At 37.7% G+C, this 22,261-nt stretch overlaps 1 protein-coding gene across 1 annotated transcript in view; it reads left to right on the top strand.

Annotated features, from left to right (window-relative positions):
• DNAJC1 (DnaJ heat shock protein family (Hsp40) member C1) overlaps window positions 1-22,261 on the top strand; it is a 108,474-nt gene that overhangs the window by 72,131 nt on the left and 14,082 nt on the right. Inside the window, exon 9 of the mRNA XM_058833092.1 lies at window positions 21,336-21,455. Within this exon, the coding sequence (XP_058689075.1) occupies window positions 21,336-21,455 (120 nt within the window). The remainder of the gene's footprint in view (window positions 1-21,335; window positions 21,456-22,261) is intronic.

A 22,261-nucleotide genomic window follows, 5' to 3' on the forward strand; every position in this document is an offset into this window, starting at 1 on the left:
CAGCGATTTCACTGCTTCCCTGAGTACCTGTTCAATACTTGACCACTCTTTTAGTGAAGAAATTTTTCCTAGTATCCAATCTAAAACTCCTCTGGTACAATTTGAGGACATTTTCTCTTGTCCTAGCGCTTGTTATCTGATGTACCCTAAGCCTCCTTTTTCTCCAGGCTAAACAACCCCAGCTCCTCATCAGATTTGTGCTCCAGACCCTTCACCACCTCCATTGCCCTTCTCTGGACTCTCTCCAGTACCTTCAATGAACCAAACCTTCCTGAACTGAGGGGCCCAGAACTGAACACAGAACTCGAGGTGTGACCTCACCAGAGCCGAGTACAGGGGGATGGTCACTACCCTGGTCCTGCTGGCCGCACTGTTGCTGATCCAGGCCAGGATGCCATTGGCCTCTTGGCCACCTGGGCACTGCTGGCTGATGTTCAGCTGCTGTTGAGCAGCACCCCCAAGTCCTTTCCCAACTTGCATCTTTGCAGCCACTCTGCCCCAGCCTGTAGCACTGCAGGGGTTGTTGTGAGCCAAGGGCAGGACCAGGCACGGGGACTTGGCCTTGTTGAACCTCAGACCTCTGGCCTCTGCCCATCAATGCAGCCTGTCCAGATCCCCTGCAGAGCCTTCCTGCCCTCCAGCAGGTCAGCACTCCCACCCAACTCAGTGTGTCTGACTGAGGGGGCCCTGGATCCCCTCATGTGGATCATTGCTGAAGATACTGAACAGAAGTGGTGCCAGCCCTGAGCCCTGGGGAGCACCAGTGGATGTGATTCCAATCACCAGCACCCTCTGGGCCCAGCCATCCCAACAGTTCTCTACCTGTCCTACAGAGCACCTGGCCAAGCCATGAGCAGCCAGTTTGTGCAGGAGATGCTGTGGGAAATGGTGTCAGAGGCTTTCCTGAAGTCCAGGTAGGCACAGGCAGAGCCTTTCACTCATCCACTAAGTGGGTCAACTTTTCATAGAAGAGGAGATGAGGTCAGTGAAACAGGACCTGTCTTTCACAAACCTGTGCTGGCTGGGCCCGATTCCCTGGTTGCCCTGCACATGTGATGGCACTCAAGAGGATCTGCTCCATGACCTTCCCTGGCACCCAGGGAGAGTGTGAAAGAAAGCATCCTTTTGTTACACATTATGTTGGTGATGTAGAGAACAGCATATACCAATAAAATAGCTTGGCACCTTGGTTATTCTAATGTTTATGTAATTTCATATTAGGGATTCTATTCCTCTTTCTTTTCCTCTTTGCTAGCCACCAACTCAACCTAATGAACAGAAGAGAACCAGAAGTATTTTGTCAATTTTTCAAGCATTAAAACTGACAGCCAAGTTTTTTGTTGTTTTTCTGGCTAATTTGTTTGTTTCTTTATGTGACTGTTGAACCAGAGCAGTCTATTTCTAGGAAATTAGTGTATTTAGTGTATTTCTCTCCAGTTGTTGTAGTTTTTATTTTGTTTAGAAACAACAAATTTATTTACTTTTATGTGCTCTTTGAGTTATCTTTCCTTAAATGCAGACAATAACCTTCTTTTCAGGCTTCTATCTTGAGTATTTAAGCCTCTAAATACTTTACTTTGGACTTGAATAGCTTTAAGGAGAGAAAAAATGTGAATTTTAAAAAAATATTATTTTTAATTATTGAGTTTTCCTTGGAGAGGATGACCCACATATTTAAATCTAGCATAAGGCTTGTCTGCTTTTGAGCTGTGAATATCAAATCATTAGGGTCAGGAATCTAATTTAATCTGCAGTATTAAACATGCAAGGCTTTTTAGTCCTTGGATTTTCTTAAGGAAGAATAAAGTGATAGGATGATGATATATTCTTTAACTAGAATCTCAAGTTGGTGATTTCAATGTTATGGCAAATACATATCAAAGAACAAATTGTATTTGTAAACATATAATGAAGTAATTAATCTCTCCTAGCACTGGATTCAGAGAAAATAGTTTTTATGACTGAGACAAATGCCACAAGTAGTAAGCACTAAACCAGGAGTTAGAGAGTTTTGCCTGAAATAGGTCATGAATATGTAAAGACTGTGAATAAACACAAACTGAATAACCGCTATGTAAGTATATGTAATTTACGTATTTTCTTTTTTGCCTTTCTCTGTTTGACCTTTAATTAGGTTAGGTTAACAAAGCATAGGAAACTTTATTTCTTTATTTATTCTTGTATTTATAGAAAGGAATGGTGTGTTTTTAGAATATAGAAAATTCAATAATATCCCGCTTTCAAATATACCATGCTCAGGCCAGCTAGAACTGCAGGCAAGAAAGTCTTGTTATGAACATATTAAGATAATATTAATATTTATCTAAATTATATAGTAAAATTATTTTATATGACAGGCAGAAAAAGAAGGGGGTCTTGAAATTGTCTGTTTCACAGCACAACCCAAATTCAGTCTATATTGCAAAGGAGGCAAAGAGCCAAAATATATATTTCCCTAAGGTCATTTCATAAAGATAGTAACAATATGTTATATAAACACTTATACACTAGTTAAAAACATAAATCAGCCGTGCATATATGTTGAATTAAGGCAATACAGTTGACATTTGCCTGGTATTTCCTAGTTTTGATTGAGTTTTTAGCTTTCTTTCTAATTAAATATAGCAGCATGGGTTTTTGTCTTGTACAGACAAGAAGAGTAATACACTGATTTCAACACCATGCTATAGATGTTGTGGTGTCAAATTTTAGCTTTCTGTAGTTTTCCAACTGAATCTGTGTTCCAGAAGAAGTGTTTGATGTGACTTGCTGTCATAATTCAACCTGACTAGTTTCACACATGTACTTTCTGTATATAGTCCTCAGTTTTTTGAATCTGTCAGTTGAAAGTTACTGAAGAGCCCCAGTTAATTGTGCAAAGTATTAACCTGTGGGATCAAACACACCGTGTTTTTAAAATGCAACTCTGTTTCTGCACTGGGCAGCACTATAATCTCAGTTCAGGCACCTGCCTGGGTCCAGATTAGGGCTGCATAGCTTTTTACATTAACTTTTATAGCTCTGGTTGGACTTGTTAATCTACTTCAGGTCTCTGGTCCTGTTGCATTTCTGAGATTGACATGATAGTTATCTGTCACAGAAAAACATGGTAGTTGACAGAAGAGAAACCTCATTCCTGTGAGGAGAAACTGGAAATTGATCTTTCCCAGTCAGTCCTTGAAGATCTGACTTTTGCTAGTGTCAGTGTCTCTTCTGTTCTGAAGGTCATATTCATTTTACATAAATTTGCAAGAAATTGTACAGTACTTTTGTAATTAACAGTTTTTGTTGCACTGGTTTTGTTTTCCTCCCAGCCTGGGAGAGATGTAGAAAAACATCTGATAGGATTGTTCTGATTTAGCCCAGTTGGAGTCAAGGGGTGGTGGAAATCCTAGTTTTCCTGGGTAGAGTTCCTTAAATCACTTCCCAAGCAAGACAAAGTCACTCCTATCTCAAATACAAAAGGAAGAGTAAAGAAGCAGAAGGGAGTAGTTGCACATGTCAGGAGTAGGAGCTGGAGTAATATGTGAAAGCTGGTTAATCGCTGTGACCTTGCCCCACTTGCCTGCCCATCCAAGAGAAGGGAGAGAGCAATTCAACAATCCCTGCATCCTCACAATTTTGGCAACAAATGAGAGGCAAGGATGTTAAATATCCCTGAAATGGGATTTTCACAGGCTCCACAACTTAGAGATCAGAAAGAATTTGCAGTTTATAGCACTGACTTCTGTAGTTCAATTCACTGCTGCTCTTTTTGGCTTTTTAACGTGAATTTGAGAAGTGTGAACTCTTGCAAAACAGTTACTTTTCTTTGTATGATTTTAGCTATCTTTAAGTTGGAGAAGAAAGTTAGCTTCAAATAAATCCAGTTTTAATTTATAAGTGTAAATCCATAGTGATGTTTCAATATCATATTTTCCAGACAAACCAATTAAAATCTGGTTTGATTCAGTGTTTTACCTTTTTTCACAGTGCTTAGTGCTGCTACTTTCCTTTCCTTTTCTTCCTGGGGCCATGACTATAGTGAGGTTTGGTTAAATTTATTTATAGAAATTACCCAGAAACTATAATCTACAGTAAACTCCAATTACTAAAAATAAACTGAACAGCATGAGAGATGTTTGGCTTTTGTTGTCATAGTAAAGATGCTAAGGAACAATTTAATATTTCTGACATAAGCATTTTGTCACTTCAAAATTTTCAGAGAATCTCAATCCAGTTAATTAGCCATTTTCTCTGTGGGTTTTGTCAGGCAGGATGTAGTCTTGAAAATACCACCTTTAGTCTTCAAACTCTCAGTTCAGCACACTTGAGCATGCAATTGCATTCCATTTAAAGGAATAGGAGTGTGTCTATAACCATTATTATAAAATGCTACTGTATAATATATTACTTGCCCAAACCTGAAAAAGCGGAGAGCACTCTTAAAGTTGGCACAGTATGAGAAATGGTACATTGTAGTGAGGTTAGTTTTTCATATTAGTGATGGCACTTTCTATAATTTCCAAAACGCAGAATTTTTTTAATACAGTGACTTGAGATGCAAATTGTGAAGGACTGAATGTTCTTGCTTCTTTTGCAATTGAGTACTATGGAAAACTTGTGGTTTGTTGCAGCCCGCAGACTTTCACAAAGCAAGCATGCATTTACAGTATGCATTTACCTGATGTCTTGTATAGCATCAGATTTTTTTACACAGACCTCTTTAGGGAACATCAGCATTCTGACCATCCACAGTTCTCCTAGTGGTGTTCTTTTTAGTCATAAACTGTCTGCCTGCTTTTGTTTTTCTTTTAAGAAACATACAAACATGAACATGGAAAACATAATACTTCAATTTTTACTATTTACTCAGTGATATTTGTAATTCGCATTGGAAATCTGGATTGGAATAGGTCTAGAAAGAAAATATATCAATAGAGGGTCTAGGTTTGTAACTTCTAGTGTATGAGTGTGTTTCAGGTTTTTTTAATGATACTGATCTTAATGACTGGAGATATACTAGTAACTGCAATATATCACTGCCTTGGGCATTTTTTTTATTGTTCTTGGTCAGAAAACTTGCCTGGTAATGAGAAAGTGAGTGCAGGAAGGATGAGACTGATGTTAATGGTACATTTTCAAATGGCTACAAATTATGGGAAAGAAAATCTGTGCATATGAAAAAAAGGCTACCTTTGATTTTTTTAATTAGCCCAAACTTTGTGGTTATATTTGAGAATTTGACAGACATGTTCACTGTTTATGTGATTTAACTAGTTTTACTAGTGTTTCACTTATTTTCAATTAAATGTATACTATTTCATGACAGTTAACAGTTTTGAAATTTTGGAGGTTTTTGGTAGTGCTCTGCTTGAGGTTGTCATCACAGATCTGTGTTTTATGAATACATGAAAACTTCTCAGATTCCCCCCACACATGCACCCTTCATTATTACTTGACAACTTGGACTGTTGGAAAACAGAACTGAAGTTGAGTTTAGTTTGGGCCATGTTCATGACATATTCCAGGTAGCCCATTTAGGGTCCTAAATGCATATAACATTTCTGATTCTTTCAGGCATATTCTGCTGGGACAGTGTAATTTTTTCCTTTCCTTTTCTTTTTTTTCTGCTTCATAGCCAAAATTCACACTTGCCTTGAGCCATATATCTAGTAGGTTGTCAGCTAGATACCATTCTCTTTTTGTTCTCTACCAAAGTGAACTTGTATGTTGAAAGCAAATCTCTGTGTTTTGGTGCTCTTCATAGCAGAATGTTTTCATCTTTAGGCATCTTGTCCCTTTTTAGAAGAGTGCTGAATTTTTCCTTTGTCTTTTAGTATACTGATGGACCTGAGTCACATTTACATGGCACTGGATTCCACAGTATGTCTACACACTTTGGGAATGCAAAGTATCTCCTTCATTTGAGTTAAAAATTAAAAGATGAGAATATTCCGGCTGGTTTAGGACATTAGAGCAAGATAGCATTGCTAGTAAAAGAATTTGTTGATTTTGATGTGAAAGGAAGAACATTATTTGACATCATCTGTGGTGAAATACTTCAGGGAGAGACAGTTAAAACTATATTTGAAGGAAGTCAAGGAACACAAAAAGCCCCCTAATTTTGGATAAGCTATTTAAGATGAATGAAGGTAAGAGAAATATGTTGCCAGCAACAGACCAATGTGGAAAAAACCAGAAAACCAAACAAATCCAAATGTTATTGAGGTAAGATCTTTATCTTATGATAAATTGTGCCAGGAAGCCTGACAGAGAAGCTGGACAGAGGATAGAAGAGGAAGAAGAGGACAGCACTGCAGATGAGTCAGCAGGATTAGCTGTGTAATAGTACCTTGTTCTTTATGACACCATCAGGGCATGGTTTCGTGTATTGAATGGTATTTAAATACCATGTGTTAATGTTTTCAGAATCCCCATAACGTGCCATGTTGTACTCAAGTTGGCAAAATAAGAAGATACAGCCTGATGCTGTAAAATATTTGACACTTTCATGAGTCAAATAATAACCTTGAAAGGAAAAACACTCCTTATTAGTAAGGACTAATCATATGCTTTAATGTATCTGCATGCCCTTGGGCTTGTCTTCTCCAGTGAATTTAGCATGGCTAAAGATTTTTAATGTGTCAAGTAATTATGAAGTAGGCTGCCACATGCAATCTGTTGAAACTGCCCTATGTACTTACTGAAGTTTATGAAATTTACAAAATTCTCCTGAAGAATTCATTGACCTATGTATTATAGAAGAGTTTCAATTTTGTGTTTTCTATCAAATGGAAATACTTTTCAAACTGCATTTAAGAATCCAAATAGAGTGGTGTTTGAGAGAGAATGAAATTAAATGAAAAACATTCATTCCCTTTCTTTTGGAATTTGTCTCCACATTAATGTATCACAGGCCAAACCTAATTACCTATTCAACCTATATTTTATTTGATCTACATGCCTGAGTGTCCTACAATCAAATTTACTGAAGAGCTTCTCACTTTTTTCTGCATTAAAACAATTGCCTCGAAGCAGCTAACAATTAAAAAATAAATGAGTTAACACTTTCTGCTAAGTGCTACCATTTAAGTTGTAATATGCAATTAAAAACTACATTTTAATTTCTGTTCAATTACATTGACTTAAATAGTAATTTTAGTGTTATACTTATGAGCCATTTAATTGTGACATTTTTCCTCTGGCATGGGTGATGCAAAAGTAGATTTGATCTTGAGAATGTGGCAAGGAGTAACCTTTTCCCCCTCATGGTTTGCTGTAATGACAAAAAGAAAAAGAAAGAATTACTTGGGGATTGTGTAAATATGATGAAACAATTCCAATTCAAAAGCCATAAAAATGTGTTGGAATTCAAATTATTTTTCATGTTTTTAAAAACTATCTGTTTCATAGGAGGAATATTCAGATTGCATTATGGTAATATACCATTCATGCATATACTTGGTCATGTTAACAGCTATAGGTTAAAGAAAGCTTTGTGTTAAACCCAAAGCCTGGTAGAACCTGAAGTGTGAAAACACATCATAGAGCAGTGGCCTTTTAAAAGTATGTCTTGCTAGAGACAGATGCTTTACTACTTCAGTGGCTTTAGCTCCTTCTTTTAAAAAGAAAACAGTTTTTGCTAGAGATAGCTTGCTATGGAACAAGGTCCTTATCCAAATGGATTGAGATTTATTTTCTTTTCCCCTCTGAACCCTCCAGGTCCTTTTAGCATGCTGAAAATCATATTGAAACATTTTCTAATGTCCAGAATAAACTTCTGGTAAATAATAAGCCAAGTGTTCATGTTGCTCTTCTGTGATGTGTTACTCTGTTCTGTTCAGGTTACTGGCTATAGGAGTGTGAACATAATCAGAAGACTCTGATTAAGCAAAACAAAACCTGGCCTAAAAAGATGTTTTGTTTTCTCAAGTGAGATTCTGTGTCTCTGGAAGGACCTTATTTCATCCATTTGGCAGTATCTTTTGTGGTTTTGATCTCTGAATAACAGTGGAAGTTTATAGTGACCCTTCTACCAGTAAACCTGGTCCTATATCACTTGCAGTTGATGAGTTTCCAACTTCTGTACAAATTGAAAGTATCATGCACTTTATTTAATGCCTTCCCAATTATATTACCAGATTCTTAAAATTCTTAAGATATGCTGGTCTTTCCAAAGAACCAGACCTTTGGAGTATATTTTTTTCTGGTGTTCAGTCCTGTTTCATGAAAAATTACATCTGAGGGCTGAAATGAACCTTAAGACATCTAGTTGTATTTCTTTCTATTACGTAAGTTCAGGTATTGCCATGGACTGTGCCTCAATTAGGTGCTGTGGTGAGGAAACAGCAGCTTCACTACCCAGAAGGGCTCTTACTATCATTTAAAGAGACTGTTGCTGGAGAGGACATCACAGAACAGTGTTATGGGTTTGGAATGCTTTTTCCCAATTAAGGGTTCTCAGTGAAACACTCCAAACCATGCTGCTGCTTGATCACTCACTCTCTCCCTGTGATGGGCTGCAGAGGAGAACTGGAGGCAGGAAAGATAAAGATTATGGGTTGAGATAGGAGCAATTTACTGGAAACAGCAATGAGATAAGAAGACAGCAACAATAGTAATGACAGAGTTTACAGGAAAAGGTGAACGATTGCACATGTGATTGCTCAACTCCCACAAAAACCCCCTGACAATACTTGACCTCTGGCCCTGCCTCCATAAGGGAGCCCTTCCCTGTCCCCAGAAGATGACATGAGGTGGTATAGAATAACCTCTGTGTCCTAATCGAACTGCCTTCTGGCTACTGCAAAAATTAACCCTGTTCTGGCCAGAACCAGAACAGTCTTTCAGTTCCAGTCCCAACCTCATAACTTAGTGTCTTCAAACAGCAGTGTCATCATGACTGGTGGATCTGCTTAAGAAAGTAGAAAGAGTACAATGTAAGAAAACTGTGTAGAATTTTAAGAAGTATAACTTTGAAAAACATTTCATTTTTCTTAACAATTTCCTAGTTGATAAATGACCTGCACCTTGACCCAAATTCAGCTGTTCTAACAGGGCTTTGTGGCTCAGGATACAGGAATGGTTGCAAATGTGAATGTCTCTCTGAACATCAGGAATGCTCTTCTTTTGAGAGTGGCAGACCACTGGCGCAGGTAGCCCAGAGAGGTTGTGGAATCCACCTCCTTGGAGACCAATATTCAAAAACTGGTCATGATCCTTTGCAGCTGGCTCTAGTGGACCTGCTTGAGCCAAGTGTTGGACCAGATGATGTCCAGAGGTGCCTTCCAGCCTCAACTGCTCTTCAGTTCTGTACTGTAGTAAGTGGTGTGTATTTACTTGTGGACTTTAATCCTAGTCTTAAAACAATTCCAGGGTGATGTCAGTTTTAGTTGACTGTAAGAAAGTATTTGGAGAGAAACATCTTATTCATCAGATATAAGTGATGTCTTGTATCTTCCTGATCAAGTAAAACCGAAATAGAAGTGATTCTTCGAAACACCTCCAGTTTAAAAAAAACAGGGGTAGAAAATTCATTAGTTCATTTAGGTTTCTGATACTGTTTGAGGACTATGTAGAGAGTAATTATTCTCTAACTTTAAATGAGAACATTCATGGTCTAACAGCCTCTTTTTTTGGTTGTGTGTCCTTTTCATATGTGCTCATTTTATCTGTGTTTTGTAGAATTGTATTTTTTATCTGTAATCTCTTTGGGCCTTTGTGATCATGAAGGGCTTTAGCATTTAAGTGAAGTCAACCAGTATGTTCTGCCACTTAAAAGGGGTGACAATAACATTTTTAGGATGTAGACATCCATGGAAGATTTTCCTTTTTTATAAGGTAGTAAAAAAAAGAAAAAAATGTGAATAATTTTTTTCAGAAACACATAAATCACTGAGGAAGTACATTTTTATTAAAATTATCATTACTTGGTGTAGGAAATTTAACCAGTTTGATAGGTTATACCAATAAGCAAGAAATTTTTTGTATTTCTTATGGAGGTAGATCTGCAGACTGTTTTATTGCTAGGAGAGCTTTACTTAAAATCTGGTATTTGTGCTGTTGCAACCACCAGCAGCATTTGTAGATGCTGGTAATCTCCTGTAGTTTTAAGGAGATACCACCAAAAACTTCTTCCCCAGAACTTCTAGATACAAACCATTTCTTTTGGTACTTCATAATTCTTCAGTGGCTGTACTGAGGCTGGATGCCAGGTCCTTACCCAGTCACTCTTTCAATCCTTATTCTCAACACAACTGGCTCAGAAAGACAAATTGGTGGCACAGACAAAATAGACTTGACTGTGAAAAATTTTAATTTATTGCCAGGTGAAATAGAGTTGGATTGTGAGAAATCAAGACAAAACCTAGAACACCTTTTTTCCACTCACCTTGAAGTTGAAGGTTCAATTTAACTCTTTTCCCAATTCTTCTCCGTCTTCCCTGGTCCCAGTGGCCCGGAGTGTTGGGGTAGGAAGCATTTGGTCAGTCTGTAACAGTTCCTCACTGCCACTCCTTCCTTCTCACACTTTTTCCTGCTGCAGTGTGGGTCTGTTCCACAGGCTGCCAAGGAGTCTCTGCTCTGCTTTCACCTTGGTGCCTGCAGGGCTGTTCCTCACACTTCCCCTCTCACTGCTGGGCAGCACTTTGCCCTTTCCTAAATATAATGCCACCAGAGGTTTCCAGAGGTGCCACCAGCTTGGCTCACGGGCTCAGCTGTGTCCTGCAGTGAGTCTGCAGTGCCCAACACAGGGTAGCCCCTTACCTCCTTTCAGAGAGGCTGCCTTGGCTACCAAAATTCCGCCCACAGTCTGCTGAATTCTCACTTTTTCTGTCATATTTCTAAAGATTTTTGCAACAAAATACTAGGTGTTTACATTCTTTCACCCTGTTTATCCAAGGTGATGTAGCTTGAACCAGATGACTTCATATCAATGACTAGGCATTAAAAAGTCATAGTTTTTGAGCACTTTTAGCTCTACTGACAAGAAAATATTTTTATTAAAATAATATAAAGTTGTTTTTGAGATATTCTTATTCTGCAAAACCTAAGATTTACTACTTAGCTGTGTCTTCCTCTACACATTATTGATGAAATGGAGCATTTTTAAAATCAGTATTAAAAACTCCTCTTGGCTCTGAATTCTTGAAGTAGGAATAAATAATGAGTAGGAAAAGGGAAGGAAAATCAACTCTGAATGTTTTTTTTGTCATTTAGAGACTTACATAAAAAGTGTAAAATAGTTATAAAGAAAATCTAGAAATTACTGAAGGGATGGAAATGGTGTCTACTGATACTTGGAGAGGGACCTTTAGGGGGCAAAATACTTGTTATTAAATGTTGGCTTGGTCTGGGAGGAAGACAGAGAAAGGCCAATGGCCAGAAGTGAAAGGCAGAGATGTTTGAATGAATGTAGGATAACAGCACTCATCTTGTGAGTATACAGCACATCTTGTGCTTCATTTTCAAGTCTCTGTCTGCCACCTTTTCTGTAGGATGTCTGATTAATACTTCAGTATTGTTTCAGCTTTCCAAGTATTTGCAACTTTCTGAATATAGTCATAAAATTTAAAAAAAAGTCTTACTGCTCCATGTAGGTGGTTCTTAACTTGACTTATATTTAATTATCCTTCTCCTCCCCTGATTTTTGTCTGTCTTTTTGAACATAGATTCTTCAGTCTTAAGGTATGGCTTCTTCCAAATCTAGAAATACCCTAGCAGCACCAAATAATGCTGTTGAAGGTGGTGGTGGAAGAATCTCTTATTCATTACGGCTTCCTGCTGAGGTTAAGATACATGTGATAGAGAGAGAGAGAGAGAGAGAGGCACATCTTGGGAATGAGAGAGCTGAAAAGTAATTACTTTTTGACCTGCATTAGCTGTGAAGTATACTTGTAAATAAATATTTTAGTTGTTGTTTCTGAATAGATAGCAACTGGTTTTGTTTTCCCAAAAATGTATGGAAACTGTGATATTGGAATTTTATGTTTATGGATGTGTTTGCATTTTGGTTTGTAATATGCTTAAACTCTCAGAGTTGAATTTTGGTGGGATTTTTTCGATGGGAGGATTGATTTTTTGGTTTTGTTTGTTTGTTTCAATGCTTACAGATCAGCATATAGTTTGAAGGTAAAAGAAAATTGTCAAAATTGTGAACAACTAATATGGTAGTCAGAGGAGGAATATAACCATTTTACTGGAATTAAATTATTCTTGTCTCAGACTAAAAAGTGAAGATAGCTGCTTTGAGGGGCCAGTGTGGTGAAGAGCTTCAGAAAGGGAAAGGCTTATGCAAATCCAGAATAAGGCAAGCCCAAGAACAAAAAACTACAGCTTTTTATTTTCCAAAGAAATAGAGAAAGGAACGCTATCAAGGATTTTGATGGAATACTGAATGATCAACATATAAAGCAGTTTCTAGAAGATGCTAGGGCCAAAAGTCCTTTTCACCTATGTTTACTACAAGGAGGTTTAGAGGCCTTTGACATCATGTGTGGAAGACAAGTGAGAGGGGAATGTCTTAGACTGAAGTGTTCATCTGAGGATGATAAATAACAAATTGCTTGGAACAATGGTCTTCACCATTCGTTGACCTGAAAAGAACTCTAATATCAAATCCATTTAATACTGCTGTTAATATTTTAGCAATTACTTAAATGAGCCTTGAAATGAAAGATAGAAATAGAATACCAATTTTTGAGTTTACTTGATCATTCTGGGAAGTACAGACTAGTTAGCATGAATTCCATGTAATTTTTTGAAGTTATGAAATGAATGGTACTGTTAGGAGTGCCAATTTAAAAATAATAGTAAGAAGTCAGTGTGAATTTAAAGAAAAGTTATGCTTTACTATTAGAGCTTTACAATGCACTTGGATTTTATAAAGGTTTTGACAGGTTCTGTCAGCAACACTTCTTACAGACACAAAGTAATGTTAAGATGGAAAGGAAAATCTTTAGAGTAATGCTTGTCAAGAACAGGAAACAGATACATTTTTGTTACTGCAAAATGTTACTAGAGAAGTTTATATAAATCTGCAAGGATCTGTTCAGTACTGGAAATGGACTATAGTGCAGTGAGTTGCAAGGGGTAACAGAGTTATTCAGGGTACCACTAATTGATATGTCTCTGAAATCCTCATTCTTAAAAAGGCAAGGTGTAAAAAAATCTCTCTAAGGAGGTACTATCTTTGTCTATGGACTCTCTTCAGCTGTGGGTTTAGAAGGTAAAGAAATCACATGGCTTCCTGGTAGTGAGGTTTTTGGTAGGTTTTATTTTTTAATGTGTTTTTTTTCCCCTTCTTCCTCCTATATTATATCTGAAGCTGTAGAGCACGACAGAAATATATGGGACAGAGAAATGAAAAGGCAGCAGGGTATGGTAAGAAGTGAGAAACTGAATGTGTACAAAGCCAGCTTATGATGTTGATTTAGAGCAAAAACAGGATGAGAAGAGTGGGCAACTTCATCATTGGCTTTGTAACCAACTGGATTAGACTTTGTGCTTAGGAAATCACTAATCCGTGTTGGGGACAGTAGTGAGGAAGGAAATAATCTCTATCTTAAAACATTTGCTGCTGCATGTGGTAGAGGGCCTGATACTGAGGCAGATGAAACTTCGTGCTTCTGTTCTTAGGTTCTCACTCTTCTCTAAGAGGTGTTGTCTACTTAAGTATATTGTTTAATATTTTAATGCTTTTAATGCCAAAGGCATTCCTGTCCAAGAATAGTATAAACAAAAAATGGTTAGGTTATTATTTTGACAACTTTGTAAGAGAAGACAGTTACTTATATCTTCATGTTTACATGTAGTTGCTTTGAAAAATTCTAAAATTAATGTTATTTTAAACCTCTGTAATATATTGCTTAAGATTAAATTATTTAAGTTACTGGGACCAGAGGATGTGCAACACAGAGTTCAAAGAAAATTTAAGGATTAAATAATTCAAGTAACTGTTTATATTCATGGGTGCCTGGGGACTGAAATGGCAAATGTGTCATTCTGCATATTTATTAAGTTGTCTGTGGAATTCAAGGACCTTTACTGGCCTGTACTTTCAACAACTGTTTAGAGAAAACTAACAAAGAACTGATACAAGGAGAAGAATTTGTGAGCATCAGGTAAATATGACCTGCAGGGAGTGCTGAATATTGCTTCTATAATGGGAAGTCCTGCCTTAAACCCTTCGTGCTTCATAGGAAAATTAACAAATATGCAGGGAGAAAGCGATTTGATTGATAATGTCTGCTTGATTTTCCAGAAGGGTTTAACAAGGCTTGTAGGCTTCTAAGGAAGGAAAAAAGTTGTGGATTAAGAGAAAAGCTATTTCCCGGACAAATAATTAATTAAAAGATGGGAAATGGAGGGTAGAAACAAATATCTCTTTCAATAGGGCAAGGTTAGCAGTGCAGTTTGGCTGAATTTCTGCTAGGAATTTTGCTGTTCAATGTATTCATATAGTGAAGATGCTAATATGGTAAAAAGATGATTCTTGAGGTGAGAGAGTTTATCAATATTAGTATTGTGTGGAACAGTGAACAGGAGAACAAATACTGAAGAAGTGCAGAGTGATCTTAGGAGTTTGACTGCTTGAGCAATAAAATAGCAGAAGAATTTCCCAGTATATAAATTCAAAGTGATGCAAAGGTTGATATAGTGGATGACTGTCCAAATTTCATGCACAAGAAAATGAGCTCTGAGCTGACCTTGATCCTTGAGGAGTTATCAGTGCTTTTCTTCACTGAAAACATCTGCTCAGAGTCATTCCAAAAGCCTGGAATTTCTAGGAAAAAAAAAGGAGAAACCATTTCTAGCAATGCAAATTGTTAGAAATTATTAAGAAAATAATAAAGTGCAAAACAGAAGAATAATTTTTCCCCTGTATAGCTTACAGTTGATCCTGCTCTGTGCAGTTTGGTACCTCATTTCAAAGAGGTTGGTTACAATGGAATTGGTTTAGAAAAAGGCATTGTGGGAAGTGTTATGTGTAACATGGCTTTACAGCTGAGTATATCAGAATTTTTTAGCCAGAAAGAGACAACTTACAGAGGAATACTCTTGAGTATTGATACTCTTGAGGGGTATTTTGAACAAATTTGTAAGTGACATGGAAGTCAGTAGATGCAGACTATTTGGAGGTGACTCTGAAAGCCAAGAGCCAGATGTCATCAAAGCTAGTGGGAGCTAGGTTCAAACACAAAATAAGCTGAATTCTTGTATAGTAGTAGCAGATATGTGCAGCTCCTCATGAACATGATGTTGCAAATCCAGAAAGTTTACATAGTTTCATGGGAAACTGGAAAAAACCTGAAAAACAGATTGAGATAAATAAATTTAAATAGATAAAATATATCAGGCTAGAGAAATTACTTGAGATGAAAATAATTAGTTGGGAGAATATTAGGGGAAGCATAGGTAACCTATATGCTTGCCTTCATCTAACTCCTGTATGTGCATATGATCCCTGTTTTTTCAGAGAAGGGTGGGACTGAAAAGAGTGAATGATAAACATGATTTTTCTTGTTATCACAAAGTTTGCTGCTGCTGCACTCCCTGAACACAAATGATGAGCTTACTGACCTGCTCTGACTATTGCTCTGAAACAGCATAGCTGTCTTTGTTTTTGTTGGCTCACCTAATAAAAACAGTTCTAGTGAAAGTTGAATGTGAATAAGAGCTTTGAAGGACCAAAGGGTTATTTATATAGGAACATGTGGCTTTGAATATGAGTTCAGATCATTAATACCCTTTAGTTGATCTTGAGAGCTTCACAACAGATCTTTAGAACTGGGGCAAGACTCTTTGTATTCAGCAACAGCTAGATCACAATGCCAAATGTGTATCAGACTAGGTAAAACAAGACTGACTTCAAACTTCTTGCAAGTAAAGCAAGAAATTGTAACAATATAGAAGAATATTGTAATAAAAATAAGATGAGCAAAAAATTAAATCAGGAAAACTTTTACATTCTGTTCCTAGTTACTAGACCAAAACATCACCATCTTGTAGGTTAAATGTTTCCTGATTTGCAAAATTGTCCACAGTTTTATTAAGACACTTGGTCTAAAAATACTTGTACAGGTATTTTTAAATAGATGCTGCCTCATATTTTATTTGCAAGATCATGGACCAGACGTGCTCAAAATCAGTGAATCACCAAAATTAAATGAAGTATAGCGCGAAGTTCTAAATAGATTGAAACATTAGCCAAACTTCCATACCACTGTTACTTTAATTGAATATACAGTATATTGATGACAGGAAGAAATTATCTAAAGCTAAAATTTAATCTAGAAAAATGAAATTATCTCAATGTCAAGGTACTGTAAATGACTCGGAAAGTTTCCTTAAAAACTCTCAAATATCAGCCACTTTTCCATTTTATCAATAAAAGCATATATAGTTCTATACTTATTAACAGGATTAAATGAGTCAGACTTATCTCGACAAGAAGTGCTTTGTTGTCTAAAAACTTGCTTTTAATGTAATTGAAAATAGTGTTGCTCATATTTTAAAAAATCCTAATAGTGTAAAACTGTCACGCTGAAAGAAGTGGGATGGAATTGCCAAGTGCAGATGCACGTGTAAGAGTGATGCTGAACAATAAACCACATTCATATTTCTTTTCTATAGAAGGTGCATAGTGGTTTGGGTGAACTAATCCCTCAATACTGCCAGCTATGTGTGATAAATCATACTAAAGGATTATTATTTATGAGAATGCTATGATTTTTTTTGTATCTACACTTGTAACTTATTTTCATTTTAAAGACTTTAGACCATAACTCTGTACTTTTAATTTTATATTCAGTATGGGGAGTTAATCCCAGAATGGGGCTTTTTGGATGCAAAATCTGAATGCTTGTGTAGTAACAACAGCTGTCCCCTCACCATGTGGTGTCTTCCATTGCTTTACTGTAGAGATGAATTTTGGCCCAGTGTTTCAGTAATATTGGACACACATGGTTTTAGGTGACAAAGCAGTATGTTTATGCATTCATTTGACTCTCGCAGTTACAGTTGGCTACAGATTAGAACAGGGAGAATACATTCACACCATGACCACCCTCGTAGCTGCTTGTAGTACTTGGATCACAGTAGGCGCTGTTGCATCTAAAGACACAATTAACTGTTGCTGAGGAATTGCAAATTCACAAAAGCTCCTTTACAGCTTTTGCTGTTGAGAGTGGATTTTCTAAAAAAAAAAAAAAAAAAGCTTTTTCAGAGATTTTCCAAATTTATAAATGTTTTAGATCTTTGTATTCTAAAATTGTCTTGAAATAAGATTAAGAAATTGATATTTTAATGCAGCTAATGAATTTGTGTGTACTGAATTAGCTGTGTAAATAAATACAGATCTACAGAATTGTTTTAGTTCTATCCATTATTTAGAAAGATAACCTCACGAATTCTGTAATATTTGCAAGTGGTTAGTAAAACTGTGGGCACAAATCAAAGCTTACAAAAAAGTCTGAAAATAAAACTTAGCAGAAAGCTTTTGATATCTGTATATCACTGAAAAGATCATCTTGATTTCCATGTGTAATTGCTTAGATATGCTTTGGATATGGTAAGAGAGTATAGCTGTGAATGTAGCTGTGACTCTATTTTGAAAAACCCCACAAACAAACAAAACCACCAAGTTTTAGTACAAATTAAATAGAAAATTACAGTAAACCGCATATTAACCCTAATTTTGAAGTATGAAATTTGGCTGATTTTTAAACAAAAGGCTTTTGACCAGAACTTTTTAGAAGAATTCATAATTTAAATTACAATGATACAATTTTTTATAAGTGGAACATTAAACACTGGAAATAATTTTTTACAAAAATCCCTGAGACATATTTTCATATAAAATATCTATGTGGAGTATAATGCAATAAAATATATAGTATATTAATTTGTTTAAACCAGTAAAAGTAATAAGGCTATTTTGCAACATGGAGAATTTTGTGTTTCTCTTTTTTCTTCTTTTATGTAATTTTTTCTGTAGGCCAGGGTGTAATTGTGTAATGCAAGCAATGTATGTGTGAGATCTCTCACATACATACACATTACTTAAGTGTCTTGTGTTTGAATCATCAGAGATAATTAATTTTGTTCTTGTATTAAAAACTATGAATGTTTGAGGCTTTCAGCATTGAATAAAGGACTACATGGATCCAAACCAGGACGATTGATAAAATCCTTGCTACTATTGGCTATTATTTACTGTCTTTTAAGTGGCAGGTTGTATTTATGCCAATTTATCTGCTTCAGGGAACACTCTTGATAGCAGAACAAAGTGAATAAAAGTAGTTTGCTTTGCAAATGAATGCAAATGGTGAAGCCTTTCGGGAAGCCCTTTAACGGGAGCAATGCACTTTGATTATGAGTGAAGCTGCCATTTGGACGTGGTGAAAAGAGCACGCTTGAACCATTGATTGGGGGAGACAGTAAAAAGTCAGGAAGGGCCCCGTTAAGCTTGCAGTGCGGCGGGCGGATGTCAGTGTGGTTAGAGCACAGTGGGAGAATGACAGGCAGGATTAGTGTCAGGGAGAAGCTTTGCTGTAGTTGTGGAGATGGTCCCTGGGGTCACTCACCTCTGACTGTTGTTCTGTGCTGATGGCTCTGTAATGCAAACCACTTGATATGTGCCTGTTCATTATCGGAAATGGTGATTAGAAGAGGTATGTCATAAAGAATTCCTTAAAAATAAATAAAATGGCAAACTACTGATCATAACAAAGATTTGGCTCTGCAGTCATTGCCAAAGATGCTGCAAATGTCAAAGACGGTTACTGCATTTTGCCTTCTGAGGCAACCGCGATTTCATGCCTTAAACTGCTCTAATTGTTCCTTGCTTTGTTCACTTTTATTTGGCCGTTATGAAGACAGTCATTGTTAACAGCTTGGCATGTAGAGTAAAACATTTTTATATCTTTTGGTTATTGGGTAGTAGAAGCATCCGGTCTGGTTTTGTGGCATAACTGCATTTTAGGAAGGGGGGAGGGATGTTGTTTAATCATCATGATGGAATATTAGAGTCAATGGATTTCATTCCTGGTTCATGCTAGAGTGCTAAAACAACACAGGATGGTAACAGTGACAAAAAGCTAAGTGTTCTATTTAATTTAGAGGCTTTTTTAATATGTCAAAATGGAGATATTTTCTGTGTCTTCGCTGAAAAAATATTAGACAGGCAATTAAGTAAATGTTTAAAATTTTGTGTCTTAAACTGGGACTTAATAATGGAATATTTAGGTTGGAAAAGGCTGTTTTTAGATCATTGACTCTAAACATTAATCCAGCACTATGAAGACCACCAAGTGTAACATCCACATGGTCTTTTAAATACCTCCAGGGATGGTGATTCCACCACGTCCCTGGGCAACCTGTTAAAATGCTCTAAAACCATTTTGGTGAAGAAACTTTTCCTAATATGCAATATAAAGCTCCTGTGGCACAGCTTGATGCCATTTCCTCTTCCCTTAGATCTTATTACCGTAATAAGAGTCCTCATCTTGCCACAGCTTCCCATCTCAGGTAATTTAGAGAGCAATAAGGTCTCCTCTGAGCTCCTTTTCTCCAGGCTAAACATCCCCAGCTCCCTCAGCTGCTCCTCATCAGATTTGTGCTCCAGACCCTTCACCACCTCCATTGCCCTTCTCTGGACTCTCTCCAGTACCTCAATGTCCTTCCTGAACTGAGGGGCCCGGAACTGAACACAGAACTCGAGGTGTGACCTCACCAGTGCCGAGTACAGGGGGATGGTCACTGCCCTGGTCCTGCTGCCCACACTGTTGCTGATCCAGGCCAGGATGCCATTGGCCTCTTGGCCACCTGGGCACTGCTGGCTGATGTTCAGCTGCTGTTGAGCAGCACCCCCAAGTCCTTTCCCAACTTGCATCTTTGCAGCCACTCTGCCCCAGCCTGTAGCACTGCAGGGGTTGTTGTGAGCCAAGGGCAGGACCAGGCACGGGGACATGGCCTTGTTGAACCTCAGACCTCTGGCCTCTGCCCATCAATGCAGCCTGTCCAGATCCCCTGCAGAGCCTTCCTGCCCTCCAGCAGGTCAGCACTCCCACCCAACTCAGTGTGTCTGCAGACTGACTGAGGGGGCCCTGGATCCCCTCACGTGGATCATTGCTGAAGATATTGAACAGAGCTGGTGCCAGCCCTGAGCCCTGGGGAGCACCAGTGGATGTGATTCCAATCACCAGCATCCTCTGGGCCCAGCCATCCCAACAGTTCTCTACCTGTCCTACAGAGCACCTGGCCAAGCCATGAGCAGCCAGTTTGTGCAGGAGATGCTGTGGGAAATGGTGTCAGAGGCTTTCCTGAAGTCCAGGTAGGCACAGGCAGAGCCTTTCACTCATCCACTAAGTGGGTCAACTTTTCATAGAAGAGGAGATGAGGTCAGTGAGGCAGGACCTGCCTTTCACAAATCTGTGCTGGCTGGGCCCGATCCCCTGGTTGTTGTGCATGTGCCATGTGATGGCACTCAAGAGGATCTGCTCTGTGACCTTCCCTGGCACCTAGGTCAGACTGATAGCTCTATAGTTCCCTGGATCTTCCTTCTAACCCTTCTTCTAGTTGGGTATTACATTAGGAAACCTCTTGAACTGGGACCTCCCCAGTCAGCTGGGTGTGCTGGTAAATGTTTGAAAGGGACTCAGTGAGCAGCATTTCCTTCAGTTCCCTTGGGTGGATCCCATTCAGCCCCATGGACTTGTGTCTGTCAGGTCACTGACAATTTTTGCTTGGATTATGGTGGCTTCATTGTGCTGTCTTCCAGGTTAGGGACTGGGTATATGGAGACCAATGATCTTTCCATTAAAGACTGAGGCAAAGGGGAGGTATGAAGTACCTCAGCCTTTTCCTTATTCTGTGTCATTGTTTCTGTCTGTGTCTAGTAAAGGATGGAGATTCTCCTTAGCTCTCCTTTTGTTTCTTATGGATTTGCAGAAACATTTTTCGTTGTCTTTAGTCAGATTAAGTTCTTCTCAGGCTTGGGCCCATCTTATTTTTGCATAACCCCATAATCTAATAAAAGTATTGTTGAATATTATCTTTACCGCCTTTTATAGTGTTGTGTTATGTATGTTGCATTAAAGTTAATAGAAATTAAATGTGTTAGTCTACATAATAGACAACGTGCAATTTTTGAGTGTTCAGTATTTTTAGTATCTTACTGTTGGTCTGTTGTTTTTATCCATTTTCATCAACAAGACAGAGAGAATATACCCAGATTTTTATTTCTTTTTTACATTATTAGATTAATTTGTTTAAACATTTTTTTGTCCGTATATTACCTTGCAAATAAATGTCCAATATTCCAGAGTAATGAATGTTTTACAAATGTTTTACAGGCACCTGAATGGACAGAGGAGGACCTGAGCCAGCTGACAAGAAGTATGGTTAAGTTCCCAGGGGGGACCCCCGGTCGATGGGAAAAGATTGCTCACGAATTGGGTCGATCAGTGGCAGATGTGAGTTCACTCAGATTTGCATTGTGTAGAGGATGACAAACCAGAACAAGACAGGCAGTGTAGAAGGCAGACATATATGGGGGCCGACATTGTCTTTTGAGAGAAGCTACAATCCTTTTAGGACCTGGAAGTGAACCATTAACTAACTATGCAAGCAGCAGCTGGCAGCCAGTCTCTCCCTCCACAATTAACAGCTGTAACTGATCAGCTGGATGGGGGATTCTGGTGCTTACAAACTTCAGCTACTGTAACCTAAAACAGAAAAACAATGCGCTGCAGGTTTTGTAGCAACCTCCTTTCACTGCAAGTGAATGTTTGTGTGACTTGGTTAAAGATTACATCTCTGTTTCAAGCCAGTCCTTAAAAAAATGCATATGAGCTAATGGTGTTTGGACAGGTGGTTTCCATTAATTAAGCAGAAATATCTTTACAGATTTTAAAATGAGTAATGTGTATGATACTATTTCAGTGCCTTTTTCAGTATCATAGCATGCTTAAAAATTGTATTATGTAAAATAATTGTACTTGTTAATTCATATATTATAGTATGTACCAGATACCAATGTTTTTTAAGTGTTATGATCTTAAAACCCTTTGGGGCTAGGCTGTAAAAGACTTTTCCTTTTCAAGCAATAGATCACTAGAACATGATGTAGTGTCTGCTGAGGACCATTTGAAAGCCCTTTCAGCTGACCCTATTTTATAGGCTCTGTAGGGGTTAATGAGAATAATGTTTAAATCTTTTCATGTACATTTTGAGATTAGATGTTCTTTATTTATCATGTTTCAGGAATTACCTTAAATAA

Source organism: Poecile atricapillus, chromosome 2, assembly GCF_030490865.1.
Source record: "Poecile atricapillus isolate bPoeAtr1 chromosome 2, bPoeAtr1.hap1, whole genome shotgun sequence".
Taxonomy (NCBI): Eukaryota; Metazoa; Chordata; class Aves; order Passeriformes; family Paridae; genus Poecile; species Poecile atricapillus.